Source organism: Grus americana, chromosome 12, assembly GCF_028858705.1.
Source record: "Grus americana isolate bGruAme1 chromosome 12, bGruAme1.mat, whole genome shotgun sequence".
NCBI classification, from domain to species: Eukaryota; Metazoa; Chordata; class Aves; order Gruiformes; family Gruidae; genus Grus; species Grus americana.
The window spans coordinates 2210338-2223924 of record NC_072863.1 but is presented as its reverse complement, the minus strand read 5'-3'; the positions used below and the strand labels follow the sequence as shown (position 1 = coordinate 2223924).

General features: G+C 38.1%; 1 protein-coding gene across 5 annotated transcripts in view; it reads left to right on the top strand.

Annotated features, from left to right (window-relative positions):
* Positions 1–13587, top strand: part of BRWD3 (bromodomain and WD repeat domain containing 3) — a 62254-nt gene that overhangs the window by 16480 nt on the left and 32187 nt on the right. For all 5 annotated transcript variants that reach the window (XM_054838893.1, XM_054838894.1, XM_054838891.1 and 2 more), the window contains 6 exons: positions 2545–2705; positions 4460–4681; positions 6065–6165; positions 6888–6958; positions 8130–8230; positions 10037–10077. In XM_054838893.1, coding sequence (XP_054694868.1) covers positions 2545–2705; positions 4460–4681; positions 6065–6165; positions 6888–6958; positions 8130–8230; positions 10037–10077 — 697 coding nt within the window. The remainder of the gene's footprint in view (positions 1–2544; positions 2706–4459; positions 4682–6064; positions 6166–6887; positions 6959–8129; positions 8231–10036; positions 10078–13587) is intronic.

The window sequence follows — 13587 nt, the reverse complement described above, 5'->3', positions numbered from 1 at the left end:
AGTTTTTAGGGCTGCTATGTTGCTAATTCTCTGTGTGGGAATTGGTGTGGTTTTTTAATGCTTTTAGGCCTTATGAGTACAATAACTTCACTGTACTGAAGAAAGCAAATTTCACGGGGATTTTTGTCATGTGTGAGTAATTCTCTATTTAGATATTGTGTATTAATCTTCTACCAAAAACAGGCGAACTGGAATTGGGGCTGTTTTGTTTTGTGGTGAGATTTTACTTTGCAGTTTCTTCGAAGGCAGTGATAGTTTATAAAGGGTGGGAAGGCAAAAATCTCAATCACAGATTTGCGTGGCATACGTTTCTGATATATCTTCAGTGTTTTTCTAGTGAGGATCAGATACATTGAATACTTGCTACTTTTTGTTCAAAGATGCTGTTGCTTTGATAAAAATGGTACTCTTTATGGCACAACAATAGTTCCGTGTTTCTCTGAAACTTGTGGTTGAAGCATTTCGTAAGCAGTGCTTTTTATTTTTTAATTCTCCATGGGAGATTGAGGAGTCTTGTCCCCATTGTACGAATAGGGAAATAGACATAGAACAAAAGTGAAATTACTTTCACATCCTCTGAAGCTGAACTGATTGCAAGTCTGGGAATCGACTGGGAAAGTGAGGTGCTGAGTGCCAGATGGAAGGCTGCATGAGTTAGGTGCCTGACTGTTTGTTACACCTTTTAGTGTTTCCCTCGTGTGATTTACAACAAACAGCAGTGGTAACATTTCAGAAGGATTGCATGGGAACATTGTAGCACACAGAAGGTATTGTGATTATTGGGAAGTATACCTTTTTGATTCACACAGTTCTTTGTGTGGTTAAAAAAACTGTTCAAAGCCATTTGAAATTGTTTAAAGGCAGATATGCTGTTATTATGTATTTAAATGATTTAAGCACTGAAAGGCACAGCAGAATTACCATAGTGCTAAATGACTACAGTTCTGTGGCGTAACAGTGTCCACAGTGAGGGGGGAAAGGGAGGTGTAATATTTTTAAGAACTTAGCTTTTAAGCATGCTTAAATAGTAAATAAAGTAATGTCTAGGCAAACCTGATGGTACCATTGTACAGCATTTATTGCTACGGAATCTCTGTGCCCTCCTGTAAGAGGTGGGAAAAGGCATTGAAGATTTCATTTTTACTTTGCTAGGGGAGACAGTTTCCATTTAACAGTTCCCATATAATATCAGGTATCAACTGAATGGTAGGTAGATAGTAAATGAATTTGGTTTAGTGTGTTTTGCTTTTTTAGTACTGCTGAACATTGACTGAAGATAAGGTCACAGTGGGAGCCTGATGACTTTTGCAAGCATCTACACCTTTATGCAACTTTTTTTTCCTAGTATGTAGTGTTTCAATTGCATTGAGTGATTTAAAAATAGTACAAATTTCAGCGCGTAAAACTGAGAAACAAAAATACTTTCTGTAAATCTGGAAACAATTTATTTTCCTTGCCTATTTATCTCTCTGCTTGTGTCTAAATGCTTCAATCTTATAAATGTACAGAAGTGTGTTACGGGTTAGTAACCCTTTGCAATGATGCTTCTTGACTTTGTAGATTTCTGGGGTTTTTTTGGTGTAGGTAGGCAATGATATGATGATACATTTAAAAAAAAAATGGGTTGAGTTGTTCGCTGTACTTTTAAACTAAAGGATTGAAAGGTGCTAAAGAGCTTCATGCCACTCCTGTGAAGCCCTGACTACTTCAGTGTGCGATAGACAAGATGAGGGAGCCTGCTATTGCAAGGACTCAACAAAACCCACCAATACAGCAATGTCAGATCTTTGAGTGTCATTGAAAAAGACTCTCAAAACTTTAAAATTGAAAGTTTTACATGCTGTTTTTGTGCATTTAGATTTCAGGCTGCTCTTGTAAGGACTCCTAGGTACAGCAGTATGAAATTGTTGTTGTTGCAGTTTTTTCTTGTGCCTGCCATTCTTTTGACTGGGACTTTTTCCATCGGTGCCACATATTTCTTATTTTTCAATTACATTGCCATAGAAATGCAGTGATGTTGCTGTTGCTGCTTATAATGAGAGAGGTTTTGTGGGGAAGACCATTGACTGTGACACACGATCCGGAACCCATTCCAAAGAAAGATTTTTTTGCCACAAAAAAAGCACTTAAACTATTATTATTCTCCAAGAGTAAATTTGTTGTAATTGTTATAAGGAAATTATATGCTACTAATATCAAGTTTTCCAAATCCATATAGAATAAATATATCTGTTGCCTGTTCATTAATTGAACACTTGAAATACCTTCTAATTGTGATGGGAACTCTTTATTTTGCTTTACTTTTGTGAAGCAGCCAGGTGCAGTGTGTGTTGCAGTAGGTATTGAAAGGCTTCATCAGGCCTGGGCTTTCTTTTTAAAAGACTGTACAGAATGTTCTGATCGAGTGGAAGAGGTTCAGGTTTGTGGATTTATAATAATAAAATCGTTACCAAACATTACATTTGATTTAGTATTTATTTACTTTTGAGTTCTGGACAAAATTAATTTCTTAAGTTTTCTTTTTGTTTTGTTTTTCTCTCCCAGTAAATATAATTTCTGCCAGGCAATTAACTGGATGTGGACGTTTCAGCCACTTGTTCCCAACATCCACTTACCAACACATGAAAATGCATAAGAGGATTTTGGGACATCTATCATCTGTTTATTGTATCGCCTTTGATCGCAGTGGGAGAAGAATTTTTACAGTAAGTTTAAAAATTGTACTTTTCCTGGAAGATTGCTTTGCTTGGTTTAGTTTCTTTCTTTCTTGAGTCCCTCAACAGCCTTTTAGTTACTGATTGAGGTGCAGGCACGGTTTTCGGAAAAAGAAAGGAAGAAAAATCTTGAAATGTGTGGAAAATCCATCTCTTTCTATGCTAATTTTCACTTTTCGCTTGACTTGGTATTTCAAAATTGCTCATGGCTCCAGTAGACTGAAACTTTGTCAACTCTTTTCTTCCCCATGTAGACCCTTACAGCAGGGTTGTTCCAGTCCAGAGCTTGCAACTCTCACTTGAAACACATGCTCGTTTTTCTTTATTTATCATCTTTCTTGCTGAATGGCACCTGGAGTATTCTGGGATTTGGAATTAATTTGCATGCTGCTTGCTGGGTTAAATCTTAACGCTTTTTTAAAAACTATGTTTTACCTTTTGGTAACCTTGGGAATGCTGGAAATCCTTTCCTTACATTTCAGTAAAAACTTGATGATAAATAGAAGACCTCATTACTTCAGCTGCAATTTACTTCCCTGCTAAATTTTCTTTCTAGAATTTGTAGTATGTCAGTGAATATATGAATATTATTTTAAGTGTTTCTCCAGAATATATTAACATACATTTCTGCGATAGTACCCTTGCTTTTTGTTGTGCATATTTAAACACGAGCAGATTTTTCAAATTAATAATGCGTCTTTTAACTGTTAATGTTAATTCCTGTCTTGTCTTTGACCTTGTCTCTTATCAATAGGTGTTTAGAAACAGATTACCTGGCAGGCTAATTGTTGTCTTTGTGTTCTTGCTAGCTTCTCCACTCATTATAAATTGGTCGAATAGCGATGATGCTATGATAATTACTCTGGGTCATAATGAGGGCCTTTCCTGAAGAAATCTTTCTGATCCGCAGTTATATGAAGAACTGATTTGTGTTCGGATTTAGCTGCAGTTAATAGACTGTAATTTAAAGTCAAAGGATGTTGATATTGCAGTTAATTTTATTGTGTTATGTTTCTGAATGTATAGTGGCTATCCTAGCCACTAGTTTTAGTGTTCTTTGTAGTATCTGAATAGTGGAAAGGTCTGTGAACTGTCTAAAAATTCTTGGCGATATTGGGATTGAGTATGAAATTATGTAGCTGCTACTATAGGTAACAGTATTTTACAGTGATCTGCGTTGGATGTGGTTTTGAGTCGTGTCCTGTCCTGAAGGGAACTCTCACTGACACAGCATTTCAGTTGCACATGATGTTGCATGGTTTCTCCCTTTGAGTGGTCCAACTCTCTTCCCTTTGAACCCCATGGTACAGCTGCGTTACAGCTCCAGGAGCACAGCAGAGGCTCTGAGATCCCTCAGATGCTTAAGCGCTCTTTTTCCTTAGAGCTTAAGTCTTACGATCACTTTGATTTTCGTACTGTTATGATCTGGCTCGCACAGATAAATATGACTGTTGGTAGTATGTAATGAAATATTTTATCCTCTTAAATTATTACTGAACTGTACTGAGAGGAGTTCCATTAGCAGCGGTAATCATATCTTAGTATGAAACATCAGACAGTGGCTTCTGTTTTATTAATATCTAAATTCTTGACCCCACAAAATGATCCCCAAACTCAGGTAGTTGTGCCTCTGTGGAATCCCGTGATTGTTCTGGCAGGTTCATGGCGCAGTGGTGTTTTAGATACTGTACATAACACATGTATATTACTTTACATAATCTTTGGAAATTTCTGTGTGGCATTAGGGGTCAGATGATTGTTTGGTCAAAATCTGGGCTACAGATGATGGGCGCCTACTCTCAACGTTGCGAGGACACTCGGCCGAAATTTCTGACATGGCTGTTAACTACGAGAACACGCTGCTTGCTGCGGGCAGTTGTGATAAAGTAGTCCGAGTGTGGTGTCTTCGAACCTGTGCCCCAGTCGCAGTGCTGCAGGGCCATTCAGCTTCCATTACTTCCATACAGGTAAGGAATGATGTTTTTTTTCCTAAACCCTTGAATTAAAATGGTAACAAGAGAAGATCTAGCAAATGTGTGGTCACTGAGAGCATCAGATTGGCTAGCTGAGCCAGGGAGAAATGGCTGGCAGCTTTGGTGGTAGTCCTTGCACAGCAACTGACCCAATAGTCGACCCGTTTGTTCATAGAGAACATTTATTTTTCAGATACTGTCAGCTAAAATTTCTTACTCCACATTTCTTATTTGCTTGTTATCTTAGCCTGCACAATAAGGAGCTGTTCTGGATATTGTAGCATAGGTAGCCGCTGCAGCAGCTGCAGTACAGCACAGATCAGGGTTTGCAGAGAATCTGTGCTTGTGCCGTGCAATTTCAGTTGTGTGGCAAGTGCCCAGGGAGCAATAGCAGAGCAGGGTACAAAAAAAAAAAAAAAAGACTAAATTGCCAACACTTGGTTCTCTAGTAGTGGCACAGTCAATAATGGCTAGTAATTTGCTCTAAAAAACCCATAACTGCCAGGCAAAATCCTCCAACAAAACAGAATTCCAGGATAAAAAAAATCCCTGCAATTTGGCAGGTTATGCACATAGAGGGGAGAACAAGTGGGGATGTTTGGCTCAGAATCCCTCTCTTCTGGAGCCTTGCTGCCTTGGATTCATCACGGTCTTCTCCAACACACCAGTTGTCCCTGGGAGTCTCATTTCTCCCCCTCTTGCCTACACTCCCAATTTTTGTCTGATTTCAACTATGTTGCAAGTTACTTGCTTTAAAGTGATTGTTTTGGAAACATATTTTACAACCTGGTTTTGCATTTTGTATATTAGTTATTTCTGTATATATACATTCCTCACCAGCTTTTTGTAAAGCTCTGGTAATTTAGAAAATAATCAGTCGTGGCTTTTTGAGGAATCAGTGCTTGATTCCTTTCTCAAATAGCCAGGTAGCCAGAGGATTAAACGTATTGCTGCAGTTATGAAATTAAAGTGAGGGACTTCCAAATGAAAAGCCTTCCTCCTCCTTAGAGAGGCAGAGGAGAGGTTCAGGAAGAGGGAGGGAGTGGGCGTCCTACTGTACTGCTGTTCTTCATTGCGCTTGGATGCAGGAATCATTTTTGTCTTTGTTACCATGTTTGATCCAGTTCTGTCCTAGAAAGAAATATTTCCTTATCTCGTTGCCCCATTAAAAGAGTCTAGGCTTGTTTTATGTCTCCAATTTACGAACTTTATTTTTATGGAAGTTCAGATTCTCATGCCTGATACTGCGCTCTGTATTCCTGGGGCGAAAGCTAAGAAGTTAGTGAAAAAGATTCTTGTCAATGTCCATTTACAAGTTTTCAGGGTGTAAGGGGAGAAAGAAATTAGCTGGTTTAACTGTTACAACTTTATTTTTAGTTCTCTCCAGCAAGGAAAGGAACAACACGATACCTCACTTCTACTGGTGCTGACGGAACAATCTGTTTCTGGCAGTGGCATGCTAACACCATGAAATTTAAGTAAGCCTGTTTAGATAATTATAATTATCTCAAATAAAGGACAAATTTATTTTGAGTTTTAGTGTGGAGAGGAATGCTGAGATAATTAAATAAGGGTGTGTTCTTTCTCAATAAACAAGTTTTTTGGAATATGTTCTCCCACAGACAGGCTATGCATGAGTGCTGTACCAGTGCGTGGGGCAGGGAGCACTTTTGTATGGGTGTTGGGGAGTCTATGGCATCCCAGCCCGAGGGGAGGCAGAGATCGGGGCTATTATTGCTGCGTTTTGTGCTTTGCAAGCCGGTGTTGTGGAGGAATTTTTCAGCTTTTATGTTTAGGACTAAATCCTTGTCCAAAATGCACAGGCAGAAAAATTTCTTTGCTCTTAATCAGAAGAACACACCTATGTAGATGGCGTCAAGCCCACACTTAACAGGGAGTAAATGCTATTAGATTAATGGTTTGCCAGGTTCTATTTTTAAATAGATTTGAATCACTCAGTATCATGGTAAATAAGTTAAATAGTCTTTTCAGTTTAGAAAATGGTGGGTTTTGTACTGAACTAAGGAAAAAAATTACTAAAATGAAAAATAAGTTCTAGCAAACTTAGGTGAGAATTCTGAAATAAAGAGACTTACGATGAGCGTATTGACCTTACGTGCTGAGCTGCAGTGCACTATTCTTGCTGAATGGCATTGGAATAAAGTAATGAAAAGTAAAAATGTTGTGTCGTTGCATATAGGGATCGTCCTGTAAAATTTGCAGAGAGGTCCAGGCCTGGTGTTCAGATATCTTGTTCGTCTTTCAGTTCCGGTACGTGTGCATTGTAAGGTAGCTGAAAGTATTTTATGAACTATAATTGCTTTGGTGACAGGACTGTTACTTCTTTTTAAATACAAATGGTATTAAACCCTTTTTCAGTTAATTTATAGCACTGTCAAATTGAGATTGTTTGAAATTTTCCATGCTAAGCATCTGCCTCAAGCTGCTTTTTCTCTTTTTTTTTTTTTTCTTCTTTCTATAATTTAAGCTAAAATGTCTTGACTGCTTCCAGGGAAGACTGTACTTTCAGTCTGTTGTCTTGCACATCAGATATTTTTCTTTGTAACATCCGTTTAAGGTTATCTTGTAAAATTTTTGAGTGAAAAATTCTGGAAATCTGGCAGACAGGTGGCCTCTGTTCAAAGGTTACATTTTTGCTAATCTTCCAAATTTGGCTAAGTTCTAGGAGGGTCAGTTTGATGTGTTTGAAAATAACTGCTTAACTGACACCCTTTGTAGCAGCTTTGAATTCTCAAAAATAGTGATTTTTACAAACAAAATTATGTAATTTCTCATTAATTTTTTCCTATCTGAAATTGAGAGCTATTCTAGAGCCATGTGAGCCTTCCCCACGTTCCTTTTCTAAGACCAGAAATCTTGAAAGTACTAAAACCATTTCAATACAGTAAACTACACAATAGTGCCCTTTTCGTGCAATATTGTAAATAGAAAAAACATGACAAGAAAATAGCTTAATCACTGCCTCTCAATTCAGCAATAATTCCTCTGATGTGTGTCAAATAGATATTGAAGATGTGCTTCAATATTTTTCTTTGATATTTACCAGCGAGAATATGAAACTATTCCCCATCTAATTTTCCACACAGGCTGATGGAGAGTGCTGTGGTAGTTTCTGAGGGAAAGCAGAATAGTCTGTTGCATGAATGTTATAACTTGCAATATTCTCTTCCTTTGGTCAGAAAGGTTCACAGCTGGAAAATATTCTAGAGCTCATAGTTATGCTAAAGCCGATACAGTCTGAGAAAGTACAGATCAAAGCAGAAGTTGTCAGAGTTAACTTCTTTGTTCAGCACCTGTGTTTTGATTACACTGAAATTTTCTGTTCAAAACTGTCGTTTGCTGCTTTCATGATAAAGCGGTAATTAAAATTAGTTGTTCCTTGAGTGGCTTTTCTTCTCACAGAAAACACTGTCTCTCTTAGGTGGCATGTTCATTGCAACAGGCAGTACTGACCACGTGATAAGAATTTATTATTTGGGCTCAGAATCTCCGGAGAAGATGGCTGAGTTAGAATCTCATACGGTAAGAGATGAATCGGAAAGCGAATCTTTTTGTTTCCCGCTTTACCTTATTTGAGGAACTTAGGTTTAGTACATCCTATTAGACTTATTTTCTGTCTTTAGAGTTTAGTTGGCTCTCAGCAGTGTGGTATTTAAATGTCTGGAAATTTGAGGTATGTTAATTTTTAAATTCCTCTGAGGCAGGAGATGTGTGCAAAATGTGCTTTATGTATTTCATTCCCCCAGGAGACTGAGGGTCGAGGTGATTTTCCTGTATTCTTGAAGAAAGTCTGTGTTGGAATGAGGAATTAAAGCAGTTGTCATACACGATGTCATTTTTCCTATTAAATTTACTGTTGACTCTTTAACTTTATTTGTGACCACAAATCCACATAACAAGTGAAAGCAAAAGTAATTCTGGTTTTAGAGTGTGCAGTCAAACTTTGGATCATGATGGTAATTTCATTTAGAAAATAAAACAAGCTTAAAAGCATCCTTTCTCAGGTAATGCAGAAGGGTTCTCATAAAAATTCAAAGTATTTTAAATATCTGCACGATGACTTTCAATGTTGGTTTTCAAGTTTGAGGATTGATAGCTTTTATTAAAACTGTTAAATGTCGCAATTTTAATGAAACCCAGTAAAGAAGCATCACTAAAACAGTATCAAATCTTTCTTCATTTCTTAGTTGTTACCGAGAGCAGGTGATGATTGCATTATTTATTATGTGCATGGTAAACAATATATCAGAACGGCAAGCTTATAGCAACACTGATAGGGCTGTCACTTGTGAGGAATTTGGAGCATTTATCTTTGAACCTTAATAGCCCAGCTGCCCACCTTAACAATATTTCATGGACTAAGGCTGAGGTCTAAATTGCTTTACTGAACTTCAGTGGGAGTCATGGATCTCAAATTTAAGTCTCAGAGCTCTGAGCCAACAAAACTAACAAGTATTTTGCTCACAAAAGAAAAAATGTTTTCTATATTCAGCAGTTCAGGTTTGGAATAAACTGTAATTCCTTTAATTTCTGAGAGTCTACTCTTCTTGATACCACAGACTGCTGTCAGCCTGCCCCTGAAAAAAATCCTGAATTGGACACTTGGTTATCAGGAGCTAGAGACATCAGTGGGAGTAAAGATAGCAAGTGCCTGTAGCCAACACAAGTATTTACCAGATTACAAAAAGGGGAAAACTATGTCTAAAACTTAGTATTTGTTTCTCAACAATTTAAAAGTGGAAATAAAGCCAAGGTTTGTAATTTTTTTTGTAATGAAATATTTTGATGCGCTTTAATGTTAGATCTAACAATTGCAAACCTGCTGTGAGCATTTCTTTGGTTAAGTTGTTCTTTCTCCATCTTGCGGAGTGCTGTACCCACTGTGAGCTCCAGGGACTCCTTATTCCTGCTGACTCTGGAGGGTGTGAAAGGTGTTTTCCCAGGCAGAGCTTCCTCTGGGGTGTGTATGATCCTGGGCATGAAGACTCTGCTCAGGCAAGAGTAGAGCTGCTGCAGCTTCTTCCTCCTCAAGGTCTAAGTGTCAGGGAGACTGCATTGAAAATCTTTTCTGCCTCTGAGCTAGTTCTGGAGCAACATGAAGCCATCACTGCTCTGAAGTTTTTTATTTCAGTGCCTAACACAGTATGGCTGGGGATGTTTTTGTTTCAAATACAACTTTTCTGTTCTTGAATTTGTAAGATGATATGTTAAAGGAAATGTATGGAAGGTGCAATTTGCTGAATAGAAGCTCATCATTAAGATCTTTTGGGATGAGTGTTTCAGCTTACAAAGCACTTACTACTATTTTTTTCCCTCTCTCCTATTTAGGATAAGGTGGTTGCAGTTCAGTTCTGTAACAACGGCGACAGGTGAGTGACTGTCCTGGGATTTTGACATGGGAAGTATGGTATTCAGTTTTCATATAATTTTGCAGAGAAAATTAGGTGCAACAGGAAGACTGCACATGGGCTGATTAATCTTAGACAAATTATTTAAAATATATTGCAAGATGTGTGTCATATCCTTGAGCTTGGACTTGCCATCCTCTGCTGTAACAACAAAAACAGTCTGTAACTGTGCTTTCGCCTTGTATTTTTTTAAACTGAGCAAATTGGAAACCAAATTTTGTATCTTTTCTGTGTAAGAGTGTCTTTACAGGTAGCCTTGTGAAGTACAGAAGGGGTTAGTTCTGGAGTAAGAGCATTATAATAGATGTAGCTCTAAGCAGAAGTTAGAACAGTTACACGTACACAGATGGTCAGACAAGTAATTCTGCAAAGACCTGTGGTCTGATCTTCACTGAAGGTGCCTCTTTTGCAAGGTGCTTTTACCTGGGAAGATGGCAATAACATCTGAGTATATTCATTGTTTGTAATGGGATCAGGGATTTGGCTTCTCAATTACTTGTCTTTCTTATTTTTTCTTATCTAGAATATCAGGTTAGATGTGGGGGGAAAAGCGCTTGTTGGCTTTATCATTTCAGTCCTGTTAGAGCAAGATGAAAAATAAGCACATATACGTATTTATTTATCTGTGTGACTCTTGTTTGAGTTAGTAACTTCTGGACATCCTTTTTTCTGGAGCTGCAGGAAGCGAAGGGGTGGCATGGGGACTGTACCACACGTCTGTATGCCAGTACTGATGGCCAAGTTAGAGGCAAAGGGGTGGCCACGCTACCGATGACAGTAACACTTTAAGTAGCTGTTGTATTCAAAAGAGAGAGATTCCCCTTGTTTCTGTACGGGGACATGGATGAGGAAGCCACTCTGCCTCTTTAGCAGTTGTTCTTGCTCTGTCCTCTCTCTAGTAAGTAGTGTGGGAATGTGACACTCCAGACTTCCACAGAAGTATGCTCTTGGATTAGCATCTGGGCAATGCTGTCTGCGCCGCCCGAAAGGAGGTACAAACTCGGTGCAGTCATTTGTGAAAAGAAAATAGACATGAAAGGGGAAATAAAACTGGGTGTGTTGTCAGAAATGAGATGGAAGGAAATCAAGGAAATAAAGGCATCTAAATGATGAGTATCATGCATAAGGAAAACAAGGAACCGTAGAGATACCTTGTATCTTGGAGGTTGGGGTTTTTTCATTATTTCACTATGCTCTTATTTATGATCCATATGAGAATCATGTTGAAACTGAGTGGTGTTGATAGATTATGTATATGTTGGGGGTTTTTGTTAAAATTTACTTCTCTTGTGTATGTTTTCTGTATCATTGATACCAGCTGGGAACCAGAAAGCAGCTAATGATTAGCATAATTTGAAAACTTTTTCTAAATAATGTGATGTTGCTGATACGTTGCTGAAACATAAGGCCATTCACCCTTTGCTATCTGTCTGATTTAATTCCTTGGTAAATGGTTTCTTCTACCAGGCCCTCTCTGGGCACATTGAATAAGCAAATTTTCTCTTCTGGTGCTCAGAGTTCTGAAAAATATGGGAAAAGTGTTTGTTTTCATACACACACTCACAATTCATAAGAGCTCAATTTCTGTGAGGTTTTAGAGTGGTAAATGTGATATGATGAATAACCAGGCCCTCATACTTCATCTTGAAATCACACACACAAAAAAAAAGGTCCTGATTTATTTCCCAGAGGGAATAAGCAAAGAGCAGCTCTTCAATGGGATGTGAAGGTGCAGTTGACCCTCACATCCCAAATTTGGATCCAGTCTACTTAGTAGATAAAATTCCCCTGCATAATTTGTCTGCATTTGAGATTAAAACTTTCCTTTTGAACACATATTCTTCTCATTACAATTGTTGGCGTTTTCACAAGGATTTGGATGTTTTATGCAATACTTCCTTCAGTAGTGTCCTACCATATTTTGGTGGTGTCTCCTTGCATCCCACTATCTTTAGTCTTCACTGAGTCACTGGTACGTCTAGATAGCTTGACATCACCAAGTGTGATATTAAATGTGCTAATTTTCGCATTTCCTGGAGCAAAGACTCTGTGAATCTGTGTTCGTCCATGTGACTAATGATGAACTGCAGTGCTTGCTTTGACCAGTTTCTGGAACTGAGTATATGGGACGGTTGCTCTACACGCATACGCATCACATACTCTTTGAACTCGCAGTTGCTGCCACCTGACCAGAACCAGTTACAGAGGCACAGTCTTAATACCTTTGGGTCTTGATAATCATTTCATTGGTCTTCTTTATTATTCATAATAATTTACTTATCTCTGATGACATCCCTGGCAAATACGTTAATTTTTAGGCAAATATATGAATTTCCAGTTAATTAGTTTAGATAACAACAGTAGTCCTGTGGTCTTAAAATTTATGAAGTGAACCATTCCAACCTGCAGAGCTTTCAGTTTTTAAAACTGTGCTAAGTCAGGATGCTGTCTCTTACATAGCAATTAAAGTCGGGATGTTCATGATAAAATGTGTAAAGGTGCCTATAGGCATGTCTGTGTCCAACTCCTGGAGCACCGCTGTGCTGGAGAGTGGCACGACAAGCTTTGATTAGTGATCACCATCCTAATGTGAATGGTTTTGTGCCAGCTTTTGCTCATATTTTGCTTGGCAGGAGGTTTAAGGGATGTGTGCAAGCAGGAGCCTTCCAAGCAAAACTGTAGTTTTGCCAGTGGAACTGCACCTGTACTTGGAGATCTTTGTCATATAAAATTATGTGGGAACGTGCCAGTGTAATTGTACTAATAGTTCCTTCCAAGGAATGCGAGAGCACAGGTCTCAGTGGGGGTGTTAGGTCACACAGGCACTGCAAATTATGTACTGTAGTGCTGCTTTTAGTGGGAAAGTGATAACTTCCTTTTTATTTTAATATAAAGAAGTAAAAAATAAAAATGAAATAAACATTACAAGCATTTTTAAACACTTTTACATCATGATGAAAGAATTTAGATCAAGGAAACTGAAAAGGGGAATCAATCATTTATAAAATTGAATAGACTTGCCTTTTTACAGTAATTCGGTATCTAAATGGAATATACTTCTAAAGGTGTTGGCCATCCTGTGAAAACGTATTACTTGAAGAGCTTTTTTCAAATTTCTCAACAAAAATTGTATCTGTGACACTGATAGCCAAAGCATTACGTTGTAGTTAAATGCTTTTGCTGGATGCTTGAATTTTAAACGAGTTTAAAAATGAAAATGCTCACGTTTAGCTTCACAGATAGGGCTACCTACTTGCGTATAACTTGGGTGTTTCCCTTCTCTGTCTTCACCCTCTCCCTGAGTTAATGTATTATAATTTATGCTAGACTCCTGGCATGCCGTTTCTTTTTCTTTGCTGCCACTATGAACTGCTCAAGGGATTTGCTGATGTCATTAAAAAGGGAATGTGCAGCTTGTATGAATTACGACATTGAAGTCATTCCAAGGCCATCTGCTAGCTGTAACCAAAT